The sequence below is a fragment of the Myodes glareolus genome, chromosome 1 (assembly GCF_982192425.1).
Source record: "Myodes glareolus chromosome 1, mMyoGla1.1, whole genome shotgun sequence".
Classification (NCBI taxonomy): domain Eukaryota; kingdom Metazoa; phylum Chordata; class Mammalia; order Rodentia; family Cricetidae; genus Myodes; species Myodes glareolus.
Window position 1 is genome coordinate 33,093,205 of NC_142026.1, and position 20,464 is coordinate 33,113,668.

General features: G+C 46.8%; 1 protein-coding gene across 11 annotated transcripts in view; it reads left to right on the plus strand.

The window, feature by feature from the left end:
* The window catches only part of Lrrfip1 (LRR binding FLII interacting protein 1), a 128,059-nt gene extending 116,076 nt beyond the window's left edge, over nucleotides 1-11,983 (plus strand). For 10 of the 11 annotated variants that reach the window (XM_087905412.1, XM_087905418.1, XM_087905436.1 and 7 more), the window contains 5 exons: nucleotides 3,272-3,321; nucleotides 5,725-5,839; nucleotides 6,403-6,482; nucleotides 9,162-9,266; nucleotides 11,129-11,983. In XM_087905412.1, coding sequence (XP_087761538.1) covers nucleotides 3,272-3,321; nucleotides 5,725-5,839; nucleotides 6,403-6,482; nucleotides 9,162-9,266; nucleotides 11,129-11,239 — 461 coding nt within the window. In that variant the 3' untranslated portion in view covers nucleotides 11,240-11,983. The remainder of the gene's footprint in view (nucleotides 1-3,271; nucleotides 3,322-5,724; nucleotides 5,840-6,402; nucleotides 6,483-9,161; nucleotides 9,267-11,128) is intronic. The other variant, XM_087905425.1, reaches the window with a different exon arrangement.
* The last annotated feature ends 8,481 nt before the right edge of the window (nucleotides 11,984-20,464 follow it).

Consider the following 20,464-nt stretch of genomic DNA (forward strand, 5'->3'; position numbering starts at 1 on the left):
GTGCCGGTGCGTAGGGTTGTTTGTGGAAGAGGGTAAAAGTGGTGAGAAAATGTTGATCGTGTGTGCACACGTGTCCTGAGAAACGGGACAGGTGAACTGCTGCATGCTCTCATCCTGAACCATGAAGGTAAAACAGGAATCAGGCTACAGGCTGTACCCAGGGCTCGGCCGGGCCAGAAGGCTTCGGTCAAGCCTCCCATACTTCAGTTCAAATGTCTGCTCTCACTCAGACCCTGAAAGGCTACTTCTAGGAGTTAGAAGAAGGCTTGAGGTTCTTGATTTCTGCTAGTTGGTCCCTGCCTAGGAGGCCACACTGTGTGGCTTGCCACACACAGTCTCTATGCCAAGGGGCACGTGGTAAAACGTATTCCCGGTGACCAGACTCTGAAAGACAGTGCTGGAGTGGTGTGGTAGTCATACTTAGAACACTGTTTTCTGGGGAGAAGAGGCATTTTATTCACCCCCTTTGCCACCTCCACTGCTCCCTTTACACACTTCTTGTCCCTTTACACGTTTCTTGGCTATAATGGCCAATGACTGAAAGAGGTTCGTCCCCTGCCCTGGCAACCCCCTTGGATGCTATAACCAGAAGGGAGACACAGTGGAACAGCCATCTTTTAGCCTCTAAAAGCTGACATGGTTAGGTTCGGTCAGAACTGGTATCAGAAGGGGGCTTAAGGGAGGAACAGCCAGTGCATTTTGTGCCCATCCCCTATCATTTGAGGGGGCAGGCACATTTGAGCATACAGAAAGGAGACAAACTCTCCTGGGCAGCGGGGAGGGGTGTAATGGTTGAAAGTACCCCACACAGTGCAAAAATACACACTGCAGGCATTTATCGTGAACAAACCTCCAGACCTGGGAAGGCTTCCTCTTGCCTACTGAAGATGTGAGTCCCACCTTCTGGAGTTAATGGGGTTGAATGGCCTTGTATGACCCTAGGATGGAGTTGCTAAGGTACCCAGACCTCAAGATGACAAAGAAACCAGGAACTTGGAGAATTCCAGCACTTGTTTGGCTACCTCAGGAATTTTCTAGAAGTTACTAGCTCTGTTTCCCATTTTCTGAGTCTCAAAACTGTAGGGCAGAAAAATTGCAAAAGAAAAAAAAACCCACCAGATTTTAAAAAGTCCTTCAATGATACAAAGATAACTTTACTAACCAGCCAACTAATTTAAAATGAGTACAAAAGAAAGATCCTGAGTTCTTTTGTTCTGATGCCTCATTTCTGGAAATTACATTTGCTATCGTTAGTGGGTAGTTTGTGTGCCTGTTTTGGCATCGAGTGTTCCAGATTGGTGAGCCTGCTGTAACCCGGTCAACAGAGGGGAATTCGGCACAGGGCAGGCAGTGTTTCCCACTCTCAGCAGCAAGTTAGATAGGTCCACTCTGCTCTGTCTACACCAAATACTTTCACTTTTCCTTTTTATCTTTTCTTTAAGGGTCTCATTTTATATTCCAGACTGACTTTGAACTCACTGTGTAGCCCAGGCTGGCCTCCAACTCAGCGACCCTCCTGCCTTAGCTTCCTAGAGCTGGCGGTACAGGCATGACCCACACCGCCTGACTCCTGCTTTCCCATACTCTTGACTCTTTTGGTTTTCCTCTCCGATTCTTCTTTCCATTCTCTGAGTGTCCCTTTCTTATATTCTCTTCCGTAAAACTGAAGTTCAGGCCACCAGCATTGGTTCTCACAACCTCTGTCGTCTCATTTTACCATTTCTTTTTTGCTGTGCTTTTCTAGGTTATTTGAAGTCAAGAAGTCAAGAGGGAAAAAAAATAATGTTGTACAATTGATAGATGAGCTGTAATATTGTTTTATGATATAATCCATGCTTGTCACAACTATAGTTTTGTTTTGTTTTTTTTTAATGAGACTGAAATCCATAAGGGAAGATTGCTTCACTGTTGGGTAGACTTTGGAAAAGAAAGAATAAAACACCTAACAGAAGCCACTGGGCTGTAAGTTAAAGTAGAACACCAAAGGGTCAGAAAACTGCATTAGTTCTTGACATTTTGGGTGTAAACCTAGTCTTTAACAGGTGAACCATCTCTCGGAAAACTGTATTATTATTATTATTATTATTGAGATTTTTCTGTCAGCTTTTATTTTGCTGTATTGTGCCTCTCCAGGTAACATCTTAAGAGTGTTTTGAAAGATAGTTAGCAAATGCCGATCACTTGGATTAGGATGGACCGAATGATAGTAGAACAAAGATGATTTTTATGTGCGTGGGTTTTCACAGGTGGCTCATCAAAGTGAACTAGTCACTCTCTGGAGAATTCTGAAGGAGGCCGTGTGAGAACGGGAGCATGCTGGAATGAGAGGTCTAGGCCAGGTTTTAAGGATTCCACTGAGAGGTTTCCGTCTAGATCTGAAAAGCCCGTGGAAAGCAGTGATCAGTGACACCCCAAGCTGGGTTGTGAGCCCTTAGGAGTCACCTAACCATCACACTGGGCCTCCCCTACATCTGAAAAAGGAAAATACAAGCCCATGGGGACCTTGGGCTTCGACCAGCTTCTAGCAGATAAACTGTTGGATCAGCACCTGCATCCAGCATCTCTACCAGTACCCAGAATCCTGATTTTTGCCTTTAAATGTGAAAATTCTTACTCAGCCTCAGTTCTCCCTGTAGACCAGAGATTATATAGTTCTTGCCTAGAAAGATTTGGGGAACTGACTGACAGACAGACAGACACATATACATACACACTTCCAGAATGGAAAGAATGAAGAATTACAGGGGCCAAAGCCGGTGCTGTGCTTTTCTTCAAAAAAGTAGCAGCATATTGTAACTGGCTCAGTGAACAGGTTGTCCTTGGGTTTGTGCTTTGTAAACAGAGTTAAAACTCTGACCTCGGTGAGTCTGTGCTAGAAGGGAGAAAACTAACTAGATGTGGAGTGTAAACCTGGAGAGAGCCCTTCTTGAAACTTCGGGGCTCGTGAACGGCAACATTGCACATTGCTAAACCGTGAAGCCTGTGAGCTCTTGTGTTGCAGCGTGTCTCCCTAGCGTTCTTGCATGCTAGCCTAAGTAGAAGATTTAGCCTGTTTGCATGAGCCGGAGGCTGTCCTGATGAGAAGCATGTCGGGAGGCTGGCACCACCCCTTGGCTGAGCTCCTCCCCATCCTGTCTGTGGCCTCATTCATCGTGGTACGTGTTTAACTGCCTCCATCACTCATCCCACTAACCCATCTACACATTATTCTGTTAGTGACACGCTGGAAGGGCACCATACAGATTCACCTATGTCTTTCTGCTTTCTTCAGATGTTAGGTTGAAAAAGCTCATCGATGAACGGGAATGCTTGTTGGAGCAGGTAAGCACCTTCCTGTTTTACAACATTTTGAGTAGGGTACCGGAAACCATACACCTCTTCTCAGCCTTCCTTCTCACTCACTCTAGAAACCCCCAAACGTCTATATCTGAGAGCAATACTGGTTTGATGATTTGACCTGAATAGAACATTATTGTCACAAGAGGCTTACTGAGGACTCGAAGCCACAGGACAGCATTTGGATGTTGCAATGAATGGTAGAGATCTGCCGTTGAGAGACAGGAAGTGACCATGCCCTTCCACTTGTCTCCACATGTGGGTTTTGTGCACTCAGAATCAGATGCCCTTTCCAGCAGACGTTTCTTTGAATGACTGATCAAAATAGATTTTAATTGTGATTTTTTTCTTTATTCTTGACAATTTCATACATGTATGCAAGGAAACAGGGCCATATCTACCTTCAGTTTCCGTCCCTCAACTCCATCCATGTTCTCCCCAACATGTCCCCTCTGAACTTCATGTTCTTCCCGCCCCCACCCCTATCATGCACCCTGGCCAGTGAGTGCTCCCTTTATGTGCATGGATATAGACCATCCCTCAGAGCACAGAAAGCCTCGCCGTGGGAGGAGTGTAAAGAAGAATGGTGTGTGTGTCCCGTCCCTCCCCCCTCACCCCCCCCCCCCGCAACTATCAGGAAGTACCGATAGCTCTTCATTAAGGTGTGGGTGCCTAGAGAGCACATCCCGGTCTGTGCTGCAATTTTGACTCGCTTACTGCTGGGCAGGTAACACAGCTGCCGCCGTGAGGCCGTGAGCGCGACAGCTGTCTCATGTCCAGAAGGCAGCACTTCACGGCACGCCTCCCTATTGTCTACCCTCTAGCATTCTTTCTACCTCCTCCCTGAGCTCTGGGGGCGGGATGGAGTTGAAAAGATGTCCCATTTAGGGCTGAGCGCTAAGTGAGTCTCTTATCCTCAGCACTTTGACCAACCTGGCACTGACGGTTGCAAAGAGAGACTTCCCTGACCAAGGCTGAAAGCAGCCCAGAGCCATAAGTCTAAACACAAGCGCTTAGAAGGCCGTCTGGTTTAAACTGTGGCTTATCTTTGTCCCCTTATCAGACTTCAGGAAATGCCGAAGGGCTGTTTCATCTTTCTTGTCTTGCAGGATAGTTAAAAAGTATTCCTCAGCCACTTTCCAAGGGACCAGTTCCTCCAGCTTTTTCTCTAACCGCATGCGATTGCTCGCTTTCTGCAGTTCTGTTAGTCTTTCAGAATTAAATTAACATCAAGAGAAAGGGTCTCTGAGGGTCCTGTGCATATTTTAAAACATGTACCCACTGCCAATCCTGTGCCTGCTCCCTCAAAAGCAGCAGGAACCCAAGGTGGTGTTGAAGTGAGGGGAGAGGGTGTGCAGAAAAACAAGGGTTAGGCACCAGAAAGGCCTGCAATCTGGTTGTTAGCTCCTGTTCTGAACCTGTGTGCTTCTCCATCTCTGAGAGAAGACTCTCGTCAGGCCCCCTCCATAATGGCTGGCCAGTGCCTCCAGGCCAGCCTGCAGATGCACATTGTTTCATTCCCTTGTTCCTGTGCCCAGGGGCTTTAAGGGACCTCAGATCTTTGTGACTAAGCCAAGATCGGTATCATGAAAAGTTGCCAACAATTAGATCACCACTTCAAGTAGTGTGTGTGTGTGTGTGTGTGTGTGTGTGTGTGTGTGTGTATACTCTGGAGTCCCAGGAGGATTTCAGCCTGAGAACTTACTGTACACAGAAGCTGGGGAGATGGCTCCATCAATAAAGTACCGGCAGAACAAGCAGGAGTACCTGAGTTCAAATCCCCAGCACCCACATAAAAGCTGGACATGGTGACATGCACCTATGATCCCAGTGCTGGGGAGGTAGAGATGGGTGAATCCCTGGAGCTGATTGACTAGCCAGCCTCCCTGAGTGCATGAGCTAGTTCAGTGAGAGACCCTAACTCAAAAAAGAAAGAAATATGGTGAAAAAGGAGGAAAATACCCAGCGTTAACCTCTGCCCTCCGCATGCACACACCTACATACACAAAGGCTCACACAGACAGACAGATACATACAATGTACACAAAAGTTACTGTCCACTGGGTTACAAATGAATTAATGTCTGGTGTTGTAACATCTTTTTCCCAACTACTCTCTTCTGAAGCAAACTCTGGTTCTCAAGATCTTTTTATTCAACTTGTGGGGTTATTTTATTATTTATTATTTTATCCCTCTGTCTGGTGGCACACAGGCTAGATTGTAACTTTTTCATGAAGTTCTCCTCTATACTACGAGGACCCTTGCCTCTAGCACCTTGGGATCATGCTGACAGCCTGATACATTCTGCGTGTGACGGGCTCTAAATTCAGCTTTTCAGTTTTCCTTTCAAAAACAGAAATGAACAAATTTTACTGGTGGTGTTTTCAGATTAAGAAGCTCAAAGGGCAGTTGGAGGGAAGACCGAAGAACAGCAAGGACCTTCTGAAGTCAGAGGATGGCATCTTGGAGAACGGGACAGACGTGCATGTCTTGGATCTGCAAAGTAAATGCTGACCCCTGTGTGGAAATGCGTGCTTTCGTGTGTGCTGATCTTACACACTTGTGGCAAAGATGCCCGGCATTCCCTTCTGACCCCTCGTAGCTCCTGAGTTCCACAGCACACAGACCCTTTTTATTGTGGGTAGAGCAAAGCGGGCAGGGGTCGGCATGAGCCTATGGGATGGAGCTAGTGTCCCAGAATGCACAGGTGGGCATGATTGCTTTGCTTCATAGTCTTTGAGTCTGTCAATATGTGGGAAACTAAGAAGCATGTTTCATGCTGGTCAACTAGAGACAGGCTTATGGAAGATGAGATTATATCTGGTCCCTCTCCTTCCCGTGTCTTTGGGGCTTCCTTATCTCGGGTCTCCTACCAACACTTAAGAGGTACCAGGCATGTTTCCAGCCAGGACTCAAGGAAGGCATGCTTTGTCTTGATTCTGTGGAGACCAAGACTAGCACTGGAAGATGTGTGAGATGATTCTAGAAGAGTTGGTTCCCACGAACAGAATGTTCTAGAGACTGAGAATTTAACCCATGTCTCCCTTTCTCTTTGTCCCCATTTAGGAGATGCCAACAGACAGATCAGCGACCTCAAATTTAAACTTGCAAAGTCTGAGCAAGAGATAACTGCCTTAGAACAAAATGTATGTGTGACTCTCCTCAGCCCTGGGCAGTTTATAGATGGGCGGCTTGAGCAGAGTCTGAGGTGGGGGTAAAAAACAATAGACCAGGGATTCTCAACTTTCCTATGCTGGGGCACTTTAATACAGTTCTTCATGTTGGGGTGACCTCCTCCCCAACCATAAAATTATTTTTGTTGCTACTCCACAACTGCAATTTTGCTACGGTTATGAGTCGTATTGTAAATATCTGTGTTTTCTGATGGTCATAGGTGACCTGATGACAGGGTCATTCAACATCGCAGGGGTCACAACCCAAGGGTGAGAACCACTGCAATAGTGACGTTGAGAATCAAATGTGGTTCTAGAGAGGCAGGGGGATGAACCTGAGTTCAGGTCCCCAGATCCCATGTGAAAAGACAGGCGTGGCACAGCATGTCTGTAGCCTTTGCCTGCATGATAGAGACAGGAGGGTCCTTAGGACTTGATGGCCAGCCAGGCTAGTTGTTGACAGAGGTTTCCATACTGCCTGGTCCTGCAGCCATTCAGTCACAAAGAAACACACAGAGAGGCTTACATTAATTATAAACTGGTTGGCCTATTAGCTCAGGCTTCTTATTAACTCTTATATCGTACATTAACCCATAATTCTTGTCTGTGTTAGCCACATGGCTTGGTACCTTTTATCAGTGAGGCATTCTCATCTTGCTTCCTCTGTGTCTGGGTGATGACTGCAGACTGAGCCTTTCCTCTTCCCAGAATTCTCCTATTTTAGTCACCCCATCTATACTTCCTGCCTGGCTACTGGCCAATCAGCTTTTTATTAAAAACAGTTAGTTAATCAGTGAGCTCCAGGTTTAGGGAGAGACCCTGTCTCAAATATAAGGTGGTAAGCAGATGAGGAAGATGCCTGGTGTCACCCTCTGGCCTTTACACATACACACAGGTCCTGAGAGTGTGGTTAAGGCAGCAGATCTCTTGAGGTGTTTATTTACTTCATCTTTCGTTGTTGTTTTTGAGACAGGGTTTTACATAGCCCAGCCTGGCCTCAAACTCATTATGTAGCCAAGGGTGACCTTAAACTCCTGATTCCCCCCGACTCTACTTCCCAAGTCCTGGCATCCCAAGAGTGTACCACATTGCCTGGCTTTCGGGTGCTCCTGGCAGAGTTGGGAAGGAAAGTTAAGAAAAGACTGTTTATTAGCCTCTCAGTTGTCACCCTGGTACTTACATGGTTCTAACAAAACAGCTCAATGTCAATGTGGCTTGTGAATGCTTTAGACTTTCTTTACTGTTTATTTTAAATGGGGCATGCTCGGTCTGTAAAGTGTTTGCAGTGTTTGCAAGGGGACCTGAATTGCACTTCCCAGGATCCACATAAATATTGAGCATGGCAGCAAGAGCTTGTCATTCCATCCTAATGATTGCTAGCCAACCAGCCAGCTGCTGGCCAACCTGCCCAGCTGCTAGACAACCAGCCCAGCTGCTAGACAACCAGCCCAGCTGCTAGACAACCAGCCCAGCTGCTAGACAACCAGCCCAGCTGCTGGACAACCAGCCCAGCTGCTGGACAACCAGCCAGCTGCTGGACAACCAGCCAGCTGCTGGACAACCAGCCCAGCTGCTAGACAACCAGCCCAACTGCTAGACAACCAGCCCAGCTGCTGGACAACCAGCCCAGCTGCTGGACAACCAGCCAGCTGCTGGACAACCAGCCCAGCTGCTAAACAACCAGCCCAGCTGCTGGACAACCAGCCCAGCTGCTGGTCAGTTGTCTCAAGGAAACGATGGTGGGTGGCTCCTGAAGGACAAAACCCGGTGCTGTTCTCTGGCTCCCACATGCAAGTGCACACATGTGCACCCGCATACCCATGAATACACATGCACATAAAAATAATTAAAATAGTCAACTCAACATACTTCATGCTAAGACAGCTTCTTCCCTGACCGTCTAGCCGTTCTCCCACAAGCCAGGTGAGTTCCTCCTGATGAACACACTTGGGACCCTCCCACCTCTGCATTCTGGACCCTAGGGGCAGCCTGTGGTGCTTTCCAGGATGAGTACAAAGGAAGCCCTTCCGCCTCCGCTATGGATACGAGCGCTGGAACTTTTCGTAGAAGCAAAGGGTGTTGCTATATTTCCAAGCTGGTCACTTATGAATTTGCATTTGAATTTGTGATCCTCCTGCCTCTGTGTCCCAAGTGCTGGGATGTGGACACACACCCTCACATCCACATAAAGCCTCCTTCTGCTCTTGTGCTGCCATTCCTGGCCTTCCACAGCAGCAGCCTAGGACATGTGCTGAGGTCCAGCCAGCATTGTTCTGCCTTACATTCTGCCCAGGCCAGTGCGCACAGGTCAGAGGGCCACATCTTGCCCTGTGCTCAGCTTTTTCTTCGAGTTGTGGGACTCAAACTTGGGTCTTTTGGCAAGCACATTCAAGTCCCTCAAGGGGGTGATGAAAGCCAAGCGAGATCTGCCCTTTAAACCGGGGCTGTTTGTTGTCAGGATAGGGTAGGTCACTTAGAAAATGCTACCAGACAGCTCAGTTGACTAGAACCCGGGTAACATCCAAAATGCCACTCTCTTAACTGCTTGTTTTCAATTTTATTACATTGCACCCTTTGATCTCAAATACAATAAAGCCAACTGCAAAAGTAAACAGTGGATGAATTTGTCAATGGCTTTCCCCTTCCTTGCAGGTAATAAGGTTAGAGAGCCAAGTAACACGCTATAGATCAGCTGCTGAGAATGCAGAAAAAATAGAAGATGAACTAAAGGCAGAGAAACGGAAACTCCAAAGAGAGGTAAACTTCCTAGGCCTCTTTTAGAGAACAAATGGGCCATGAATGGTCCTTAGGGTCAATAAAGGGTGGATTGACCACGTCTGGGCCATTCATTGCCCGCTTAGGCCTGTCTCCCTCAAATTCAGACATGTTCCCAAAGCATAGCATAGCCAGCTGGGACTGCCTTTCCTTTCTTTCTTTCTTTCTTTCTTTCTTTCTTTCTTTCTTTCTTTCTTTCTTTCTTTCTTCCTTCCTTCCTTCCTTCCTTCCTTCCTTCCTTTCCTTCCTTCCTTCTTTCTTCCTTCCTTTCCTTCTTTCTTTCTTTATTTTTTATGTGCACATTTGTCTGTGTTGTGAGGGTGTTGGAGCCCCTAGAACTGGAGTTACAGACAGCTGTGGGTGCTGGGAATTGAACCCGGATCCTTTGGAAGAGCAGTCAGTGCTCTCAACCATGAGTCATCTCTCCAGTCCTTGCCTCCCTCACCCCTAGCTGGGACCCCTTTAAGTATCAGGAGTCATCCAGAAATAAGTCACCAAGTTATTATGAGATAAAGGAGCAGTCAGGCTTCTTAATGCCTACATCTTTTGTGCTACATGGGGGAACCCAGGACAGATAGGTAGGGATGGAAACCGGTGCTCCACTGAGTGGTTTAAGGCCACCTGCCATGCTTCTGCTTCTTTCAAAATTGAACGTTTTACTTTCCCAAAGACACCGGGCAAAGTCGCCCACTTGGAAAGTATTGCGTGTGCTGGGCCTGCAGCTGCATGTCAGAGCGCGGCCGCAGTTAATAATCGTATCGTTTCTGCACACCTAGCTTTCTGTTTTCTATTCCCAGCCACTGACATGTGCTCAGTCTTTGGGCATTGCTCCCCACACACACCCTGCCCACCCAACCCCCCACCCCCATGTTTTTTCTCTTCCCAAGTTCCGTACTTTGTGAGGCTAAGCTTAATTGTGAATCAGAACATCCCAGGCTTGAGGAAGGAGGTGAGAGGTGAAATTTTCTTTCCTAGAACCCAATTACCCACATGGGACCTGGGGTAGAAAGTAGAGCCACGGGCTGTGCCCTACCAACCAACAGCTCCACTGCTATAATAGGGAGCTCCCTCCCTTGGGCCAGCCCGATGCCCGATGCCTGCAAGCCTAGGAGTAACCTGCTCACATAGCTCCCCATATGGTGCCCAGGCCCTCTGCCCGCGCTCGGCTGTTTTGGGCTCTGTCATTCAAGCTTTGATTTCCGGCTGCAGAAGCCTTGCTCCTGACAGCCCCCCCCCGCCCCCCACACACACACCAGAAAGCTTCTCCAATTGTTCCAGGCTCAGTTTCTTTTGTATTTGATGGCTCACTACACTCAGCAGTCCTGAGCCCATCAAGACCCACAAGATAGCGCGGGTCTGGAGTCTAGTTCCCGATAAGGAGCATCTCCTAGTTAAGAGGCCAGAATTGTGAGCCATGAATTGTTTTTCAGTTAGGAAACACACACAGGATGGAGTGGTGGCTCTGTGGCTATGAGCACTTGCTGCTCTTGCAGAGGACGCAGGTTCGGTTCCCTGCACCCACACGATAGCTCACAAATGTCTGTAATTCCAGTTCAGGGGTTCTGGTGCATCCGCTGGCCTCCTTGGGTACCTGCATGCACGTGGTACACAGACATAAACACATAAACAAAATAGAGTCCTAACTTTCATAAAGAAGCATATGGCCAATTATTTTAAAAGGAAAAAGACAAAAGCACGCACGCACTGCACACACACTATTTAGGATTTCAGTGTGGGTGGGCTGTAGCGGTGCTTTCCGGTAGGGCTGGGCTCTTGACTACTCGAAACCCACGTTGCAGGGAAGCGAAGTCCCTCAAGCTCATTGCCTTTCCTCCTTCTTCCAGCTTCGATCTGCACTGGACAAAACAGAGGAGCTTGAGGTGAGCAACGGCCACCTCGTGAAGCGACTGGAAAAGATGAAAGCCAACCGCAACGCGCTCTTGTCCCAGCAGTAGACACCAGCACCGAGTGGGCAGCTCACTGGGGACTCAGGCTCCTAGTGTGGCTTCGCGGGCTTTCATCTGTACTCTCAGGAGCGCTGCCTCTTTCCCTGCCTCTGAGGGAAGAAGTGCTTCCGTGCAGGGGGTCGCCTGGGGAACCCAACACCACCAGATGCTTCTGTCTGCAGATCCCTGGCCTGGCCGGGTGACACTCAGAGCCTGCAGGTTTCTTCATAAGCACACTGGGTCTCATGAGAGCTCTGGACTTGATGCACAGGGACCTCTTAAGGCCACCAACAGGGGCGACTGAGGTCAAGGTTAAGGTGGGACTTGGTTTTCTTTTGTGTCTTGCTAAAGGTTAAGGGGAAATGTTGCAGTGTTGGGGAATATCCATGGTGGACCCTCCAGTCTGAGTGACGCTAACAGTATCTCTTCGTCCCTGCTTCCCATACACAAAACACTGTGGAACCACAAGCCATTACCAAGCAAAGCTCCTCCACAGGAGACAAGGCGATGGTCTGGGCGTAAAGTGACCTTACGAAGACTCTTTACGGGCAACAAATGAAGCTTTTCTAAGGGACTTTTGCATCAGTTCAGTTATAAGAGTACTTTCTCCCAGGGTCATTAGATGGTAGCTTCACCGAAAACAACAGCTTTTCATTTGCATTATTTAATCCTTATATTTGAAATTGAAGTTGTTAACTTCTTTTAAAGAATGTACTGCTAGAAAAAATTTTAAAAAATGAAATGTTAAAGAGAGCCGTGTGTTTTTTTAAAAAAAAATTATTTATTTTTATGTGTGTGAATGTTTGCCTGCGTGTATGTATATGCACCACATGTGTGCTGTTCCAAAAGAGACCAGAAGAGGGCGTTGGATCTGCAGGACTGGATTTATAGATGGTTGTCGGTTACCAGAACTGAACCCAGGTCCTGCAGTCAGTGCTCTGAACCGCTGAGCCATCTCTTCAACCCCTAAAGCCATTTGGTTTTACTTTTTCCCACTGAGAAATACCGTAACTTGATGTCATATTTGTTGATGTGTATATTAGAAATCATCTTTTCATTTTGATTTTTTTCTTTTTCAGTGTGTGTGTGTGTGTGTGTGTGTGTGTGTGTGTGTACCACAGCATATGTGTGGAAAACAGAGGACAACTCTTTCTACCATGAGTCCTGGGCATTAAGATCAGGCCATCGGGCATTAGTAGCAATCCCCTTTAAATGCTGGACCATCTCACTGGCCCCATCTTTTTAAGCATATCACATGAATTCAATTATTTCTTTCCCTGTTTTTAAAAACACCTGTTCAGAGTCCGTGCCCTGGGGACATAAAGGGCACTGAAGAGATAAGAAAGGTAGACCCAACTGCAGAGCGACAGGAGACAAAAGCAGAGCAGGTTGCTGATTTTCAGTCACCCTTTGTCTAGGTCACATTTCAGACAGGGCTGGGAAGCAGGCCAACGTCTGGCTGTGATTGTGAGTGCCAATCGAAACAGCAGCATCAAGGTTTGCTGTGGAGCATGAGTTCAAAAGACACAAGTCGAAGCGCTAGAGGTCATGAGGGGCCACGGCCAGGTCTGTGTAGATCCAGGGTAGACAAGGCCATGTTTCACTGGTTCCCAAATAATCCTGTGCTTCCGTTTGCCATCCACTCACAGGGAACAAGCCCTAAGGAGAAATCTGTGGGTTGGGGAAGGGGAACAGAGTTTCCTTGAGGAAAGGTGTACTGGGTGTCCTTCATTGCACATCCCATGCACCGTGAGAATGGGAAGAAGGAAAGAAGTCCCTCCCAGAGCCTCTCCTGACCCTACTGGGCCAGCCAGACTGCAGAAAGGCTGTGTGTGTTTTACTCTCTTATCCCCACGGGTTCTTACACAGTATTATAATGTAAGTGCATTTAACCAGTAATAATAATAATAATAATAATAATAATAATAATAATAATAATAATCCATAAAGAAAGCTGATAATTGCAAGCCCTCCTGTGATACCTGGTCATGAAATCTAATGCTTTCATGTATCTTCGCTCCTTCACTCATTGAGTTTCCATGACAACCTTATGCAGTAAATATTGTTGCAGAAGTTCAGAATCTGCATTATACCCGGTTCCGAATCCAGAGAAAGCTAGAACAGTTTCGGAATGTATCCCCGAGGAAAGCTTTTCCTGCAGGTGAAGCTCCTGGGAGTTGGTGCTGGCTTCTTCCCCACAGCCAGCCTTCCTCAGCCTTGGCTGTGTTCACACGCTGGAGCATGTGTGGATTGGGGTGAATGCCCCACTCACTACAGAATGTTGAGCTGTAGCCTTGATGTCTACCCTCCGATGATGCTGGACTGCACCCCAAATTGCAACAGCAAATAAGTCTCTCAGAGCTGGGGAACCAGTGCAGTACCCTGAATTTTAAAAGTGAAAGTGATGGTTGGAATCTTGGGCCAGAACCCCTGCTGTTTCTTACAAACTGTATTGACTTTTAGAAATAAAAGAACATTTCGCCAGAGCAGCTCATTCACAAACATAAGTGGATACTCCAGATCCAGTTCAGATTGTAATGAGTTGGTATTTGCCACTGCGTTTCACTAGGAGCTAAAGTGTCGTGCTCTGGGGAGATGGTTTAGTGAGTGAAGTGCCTGCTGCCCAACTGTGAGGTTCTAAGTTCGGTTCCCCAGTACCCTCCTAAGCTGGGCGTAGTGGCCTGTGTGCCTGTACCCCCAACGCTGGTCACAGGTGGGCGGATCCTGGAAGTTTGCTGGCCAGTCAGTTTAAATAAAATGGCAAGTTCCAGGTTTAATAAGAAACCTTGTCTCAAAAATTAGAGAAGCTATCAATGAAGGACATCTTGGCATCAACCTCTGACCTGCACACATTGCCTGCAGGAGTGAGTGCACTGGTGTGCATATGAACAAAACAGACATGCATTCATATGTGCACACACACACACACACGCACCATGATTTTACTTTGTTTTTTAAAGAATGTGCAGTTGATGTATATTTGAAGATGGAGTCTCATTGTATAACCCTGGCTGGTCTAGAACTTGCAATGTAGACTAGGCTAGCTTCAACTCAGAGTTCTGTTTGCCTCTGCCTCCCAAGTGCTGAGATTAAAAGCATGTACTGCCGCACCCAGCTGCTAATGTTTTTATTAACTCTCAAATACAGATTTCTGGCGAATACAGTGCCACACTCTTAGGGGCTGGTGAAGGAGTGTCCCCAGTAAGGCGACTTCTCAGTGGGGAGCAGGGCCATCTCAGAGGCTACCAGTGGTGGGATGAGTGGAACCAGCCAGCTGCAGATGTCAGATGAGCACTCACATCTGTTTGTATCACTAAGTAGTCACAACTAGATGTGGCATGTGTCCATGTGCCTGCCTGGAGTTTGGAAGTGATAGAGCTGCCATCCCTGACCTGCCTGACTCCCTTACCTGTAGCCACACATAGGTGTCATCTGACCCCTGGTGTGGAGGATGCTTGGGGACCAAGCGGAGCCCTGCTCAGGGGTTAGAGTTCTACTCAGGAGCCTTAGGGACAATGTTCCCCGTCCTCAATCATTCGAAGACTGGAAAGTTGTCCCCCGAGTCCTGGCCTGTGTCTAATACCACCATTTGTCTGTTTGCTGTCCCCACCTTCTCCTCCCTGCTTCTTCCTGGCAATTGCTAGTGCCCTCATTGCTGCCCTCATTGCTAGTGCCTAGATAGCTCTTACCTGGTCCCCAGGGGCACCAAGCACTTGATAGGTACCACAGGTCCTAGTGAAATTGCTTGAGTGGTTGACTGATCTGTCTCCACCCAGAGCATCTGGGTGACATAGTAATAAGAATGCCAGAGACTTGGGGAGAGGCTTCAGAATCAGGACCATTTGGAGCTTCACGAGAGCCCGTCCCAAACTGCAGGAGCTGCCTACGCTGTGGTTAGTGTGGGAGACAGCGAAACAGGTTTGCCTTCCTTCCTCCCCTCTAGCTCTGGATCCATCACCACCTGGGGGCAGCAGAGGCCATCGATCGCACCTAAGAGCAGCACCTACGTCCAACTCTAATCGAAACAAGGCATGCATGTCTTTCCAGGTCAGGTGTGATGGGTTCCCCGGGCTTCCCTCCTTTCCCAATTGCCAGCGTGGTGACCCAGGGAGAGGCCATCTCTACTGCACCAATCTGAGCTGCCTGAGCTTTCTGAGCCTGCCACGGCCTGGATGGAGGTCAGCAGCTGCTAAGAACACAAGTTTACCCACCACAGTTTTGCTAAAAGGTTTCATATTTCCATGTCTAAAATTTCAAATCCCCTCCCCCGTTTTTTGTTTGATTGTTGTTTTTGAAAACTGGGATCTAATATCATTCTGATGTCATAAAAAAAAAGTATTGTTCCTCCTCTCACAGACTGTTATTAGAAGAGCCTGGGAGGTCACCCCACATGTCAAGTCAGCCTAGCTGGGGTTTGGCAAGTTTAGCAAGTAGCCATGGCAACGGGAGCACAGGAGAGTCCCTTGGGGTTACAGCAGCGGAGGGGCGGGAGCAAACAAGTTCTAAACAGGTGTGGGGATCTAAACAGGTGAGTGATCTTCAGAGGAGGGATCTGCTTCCTGGGGCACCACTGAGGAGGCTGAGTCAGGGAGGAGGCTGGTAGCTGAGCTGACTCCTGGCAGCGGCAGAGGTCTTGGATCTTTGCTATGATGTGTGTGCACACACACGAAGGCCAGAGGACAGCCTCGTGTGTCATTCCTCAGGAATACTAGCCACCTTTCCCTCGAGACGCTGCCTCTCATTGGCTTGGAGCTCACCACATAGTTTAGGTTGACTTGTTATTGAGCCCTAGGGATCCAGCTGTACACACACACATGCCATCAAATCCATCTTTTTTATGGGTTTCTACGTGGATTCTAGGAATAACACTCAGGTACTCACACTTACAAAGTTGACTGTGGTAGTAAACATCCTACAGTCCCTAAGTGATTTTTAAAAATACTCTTAATAAACATTACTATCGAGGACAAGGACCTAAGAGTTCTCTTATACACTGCTGGTGAGAACATAAAGTAGTCAGTACGGGGGTGCTCAAACCACGAACAACAGGTCTTCCACATGACCCCACAGCAGCCTTCCTGGGTATTCACCTAAGGGACCCTAAGCCGATACATCCCAGAGACACTTGCACATCACTGTTTACTGCAGCGCCCGTCATCATAGCCGAGCCATGCAACCCACCTGGGTGTCCCACAGCAGAGGAATGGATGAGGGAAATGTGATGTGCATGTACAGTGGGATTCTGTTCATTTATGAAGAGCAAGGTCATGCTATCCAAAAGATAATAGATACAATCGGAGATAAGTGAGTTAAGCCAATCTTGGAAAGACAAATACTATGTGTTCTCTCTCATTTGTGGCTCCTGGAGTTTATAGAGATGCATAAAATCATGTATGTGTAGATGGCATGGAACTAGAAGTAAAATTGCCACAGGGGACAAGAGGGACAAAGGGACGAATGGGAGGGAGGACACGCATCAAATACAGACATATATAAAATTATCTGTGATGTGAAAAGTTTCTATACATTTCCATATAAATCTGCACATCCACGTAGACTGACTAGGGGTTAGCATCTTGACTCCCTAAGTCTAGTGTATCCATATGTGAGGTGACGACAGGAAGCACTGTCCGATTTCTGCTTTAATTATTGAATATTTGTCAAGCATATCTTTGTTTCAAGAAAACCTTGAATTGAGCTAACCGACAGGAATCTTTTGGACAGCTCTATGACTCAATGATGGCACAGAGCACACGGCCAGCACCTTCCTTTTAGAAAAGAACTAGAGTCCAGCCATTTCATAAGCAGGGGGTCCGCAGCAGCTCTGTGTGCTTTCTGAGCAATTCCAACAATAGTGTTCACGGTTCCTCTCCATAGGGACTTCCTCCTGGAGCCAAGCACAAACGTTCTCTGTACATATCATGTACATCATCAGTTTTTCCTTTCTACATATCGGTGTGGATGCCCTTGGGAGCCAGAAGAGGGTGTCGGATCCCCTGAAACCGCAGTCAGAAGAGGTTGTGAGTCTACATGTATATCTAATTCATGTGTTCTGCAAGAGTAGCAAGTGCTCTTAGAGACCAAGACATCTCTCTAGCCCCTGGATGTTTTGTTCTTGAATTCACCATATCTGGAGCCCCACACCAGACAGAAGCTAACGGTTTATACCTCATTCTGTCTCTAGCTGGAATTTATTAGCAGATGTAATAGATCTGTAAATAGCCATGGCCTGAGTCCATTCTTTTAGGTTGATTGACACTTCTTAATAAGCTTGACAGTCCTTTGAAATAAAATGGATCAATGGGTTGTCTTTCTCTCAAACGACTCACCTAAAACTAAGGAAAAGTGATTGCAATTGGAAACCATTCAGATCTTTAGTCTTGCTGAAAAGTTTTGCGATCTTTAGTCTTGCTGAAAAGTTTTGTCTTATACAGGCAATGATTTGGTGGCTCACTTGAAGATTTTTTTTTTTTTACTTTTTGTGAAGCATCTTAGTCTTTCCTAATTTCTTAGTAAAACTTTTCTATAGCCGAACTAATTTCTTTTATAGTCTTTCCAGTTCAAGTTACTTTATATTTGGTAACTACCTGAGCCATTTGTTGCTTGTCAAAGTTACACAGCCCAAGTCCTATAAAACATCACTTCCAAGTCTGAGCCAGGCTAGGTGGCACAGACCTGTCATACAGCTACCTGGGAGGCTGAAGCAGGATTGAAAGCTCAAGTCCTCAGGGGTAAAGACACTTGCCATTAAGGCTAGGGACCTGAGTTTATTCACTGGGACCCACTCCTGCAAGCTCTTATCTGACCCTACAAGTGGACTATGGTGTAACACACACACACACACACACACACACACACACACACACAGAGGCACCACTTTTTAAAAACACCTGGGCAGTGGTGGGGCACACCTTTAACCTCAGCACTTGGGTGGCTGAGGCAGGGGAATCTCTGTGAATTTGAGGCCAGTCTGGTCTACAAAGCTAGTTCCAGGACAATCAGAACTGTTACACAGAGAAACCTTGTTTTGAAAACAAAAACAAAAAAAATGTAATAATAATTTTGAGGTCTGCCTGGGTAACTTTGTGAGACTTGTCTCATAATAAAAAAAAATAAATAAAAAGTAAAGGCAGGTGTGCTAACAGGCATTATTAGTCCCAGCATGTTGGCAGCAGAAACATGTGTCTCTGTGAGTTGAAGCCAACCTGGTCTACGCTGAAAATACCAGGACAGAGAAGGGAAGATAGAGAGACCCCCATCTCAAAATCAAAATTAATCAAAAACAAAGAGGCTGGCACTTGTCTAGCATAGGGTCCCTACATTATTTTCCTAGTACTGCCTCAATTTTTTTTGTTTTATCTATTTTTTGCTTGACATTTAATGTAAACTAAGGTAACTAAATTTTGTCTGTTCTAGTTAGACTGCTGTGAAGAAATTTTTTAACAAAGTCACGGTGTGAGTTATTTCTTGCTCTGTAACAAGTTACCCCAAGACGGTACGTAACTTGTCTCACAGCTTCCTTGGGGTCAGGAGTCTGGGGGTCATGTAGCTGGAGAGTTCTGACTCAGAATGCCAAACTTCTGGAGAATGGTCCCCAAACTCATTAACTTGCTGTTTGACCATTGGCTAGAGGCCTTGATGACTCAGCCTGGGTGCTCCGGAATTAGCGTCAGGCTTCACTTCTTCTAGAAAGATCTGGCATAGAGAAAAAGAAAAGTAATGAAACTAGAAGCCATGGCCTCCCCTGGATGATGTATTTCTCACACTCAAGGAGAAGACAATTAGCTTCATTTCTTTGGTTTGGGGTTTGTTTGGTTGGTTGATTTTCTGAGACAGGGTTTCTCTGTGTATCTCTGACTGTCTGGGAATTCACTCTGTAGACTAGGCTGGCCTTGAGCTCACAGAGATCCACCGATTTCTGCCTCCTGAGTGCTGGGACTCAAGATGTGTGCCACTGCTGCCTGGCTGGTTTGGGTTTTGTTTGTTTTTGTTCTGCTTTGTTTTGTTTTGAGACAGGATCTAGCTATGTAGGCCAGGCTTGTTTGTTACGTTACTCAGCATCACTTCCCATACAGTTCACCTGGTAACATACAACAAAACGACGCTCAGGGGTGGGCCCCGCTCTCTAGGAACACAACATTCCATCTCCCTAGATCCCAGCCGCCCTTCAGACAGGCGATCTGCTATCCTCAGCTGCTTGATATGCAAACAGACTCACGAACGATCTTACACTTTCTGTGTTGTCTCATTGGGCTAAAGGGGACCAACAATAGAATCAACATTTGACAGTTAGCTGCAAGGAAAGAAACTGCCAAAACTTCTAACTGTGCGACAGAAGTCATCAGGGAAAGGCTCCCAGCCTAGTGTAGAAAGGGGTTCGCAGCTGTCTCCAGTGTGCCTTCCACCCGCCACACTTCCACAGCTATGGGAGCTCCACAGCTGAGCTAGACACCTGTCCAGCACAGGGTCTAGTGTCCAGCTTAACATGCACCTTATCCGAACCAGCTTGAAGAACAGATGCCAGACTTCATTAGCTTGGCAGCAGCCTGCCTTATTTGAAATGAAATGGTGGTTTTGAAAATTAAATTCAAAGTCACTGTAGGTAAGAGGAGACTTACATGGCCAATTAAGTCACTAAAAGGTGACATTGTGCAGGCACACACTCACGCTCACAGTTTACTGTTCAGCACCTAGCCTCCGGTAGGTCAACATGAATTTGGTGAGTCTGTTTATTAATGAAAGAATAGAAGGGGTGCAAGTCAGAGGCCTCTCTCTCTAATGGGACAGTTTTGAGGTAGGTCTACCTTTAAAATCTTATTGTCCTTTGAAAGGGCCTCCATTACTCTTTACAAATTAAGGCTATGTTCTGACAAATAAAGTCATTTACTATGCTATCGAGTTGGTGGTCCTCCTGGATCGTCTCATTTTGTACAGGGTTAAATTATCTCCCAAACTTGTACTGAGAGCACAAACTAAATATATATGTGGGAGGGGCTAGAGATGACTCCATGGTTAAGAATACATACAGTTCTTGTAGAGGATTCCAGTTGGGATCCCAGGACCAATGTCAGGGCTCACAACCTCCTGTAACTCCAACTCCAGGGGATCCCATGTCCTCTTCTGGCCTCTAATGACACTGCACTCAATGTGTGTGTATATGTTTGCATGTGCACATACTAATAAAAATCTTCTTTCAATGTATATATGAAATATAAAAACCTCCGGCATTCAAAT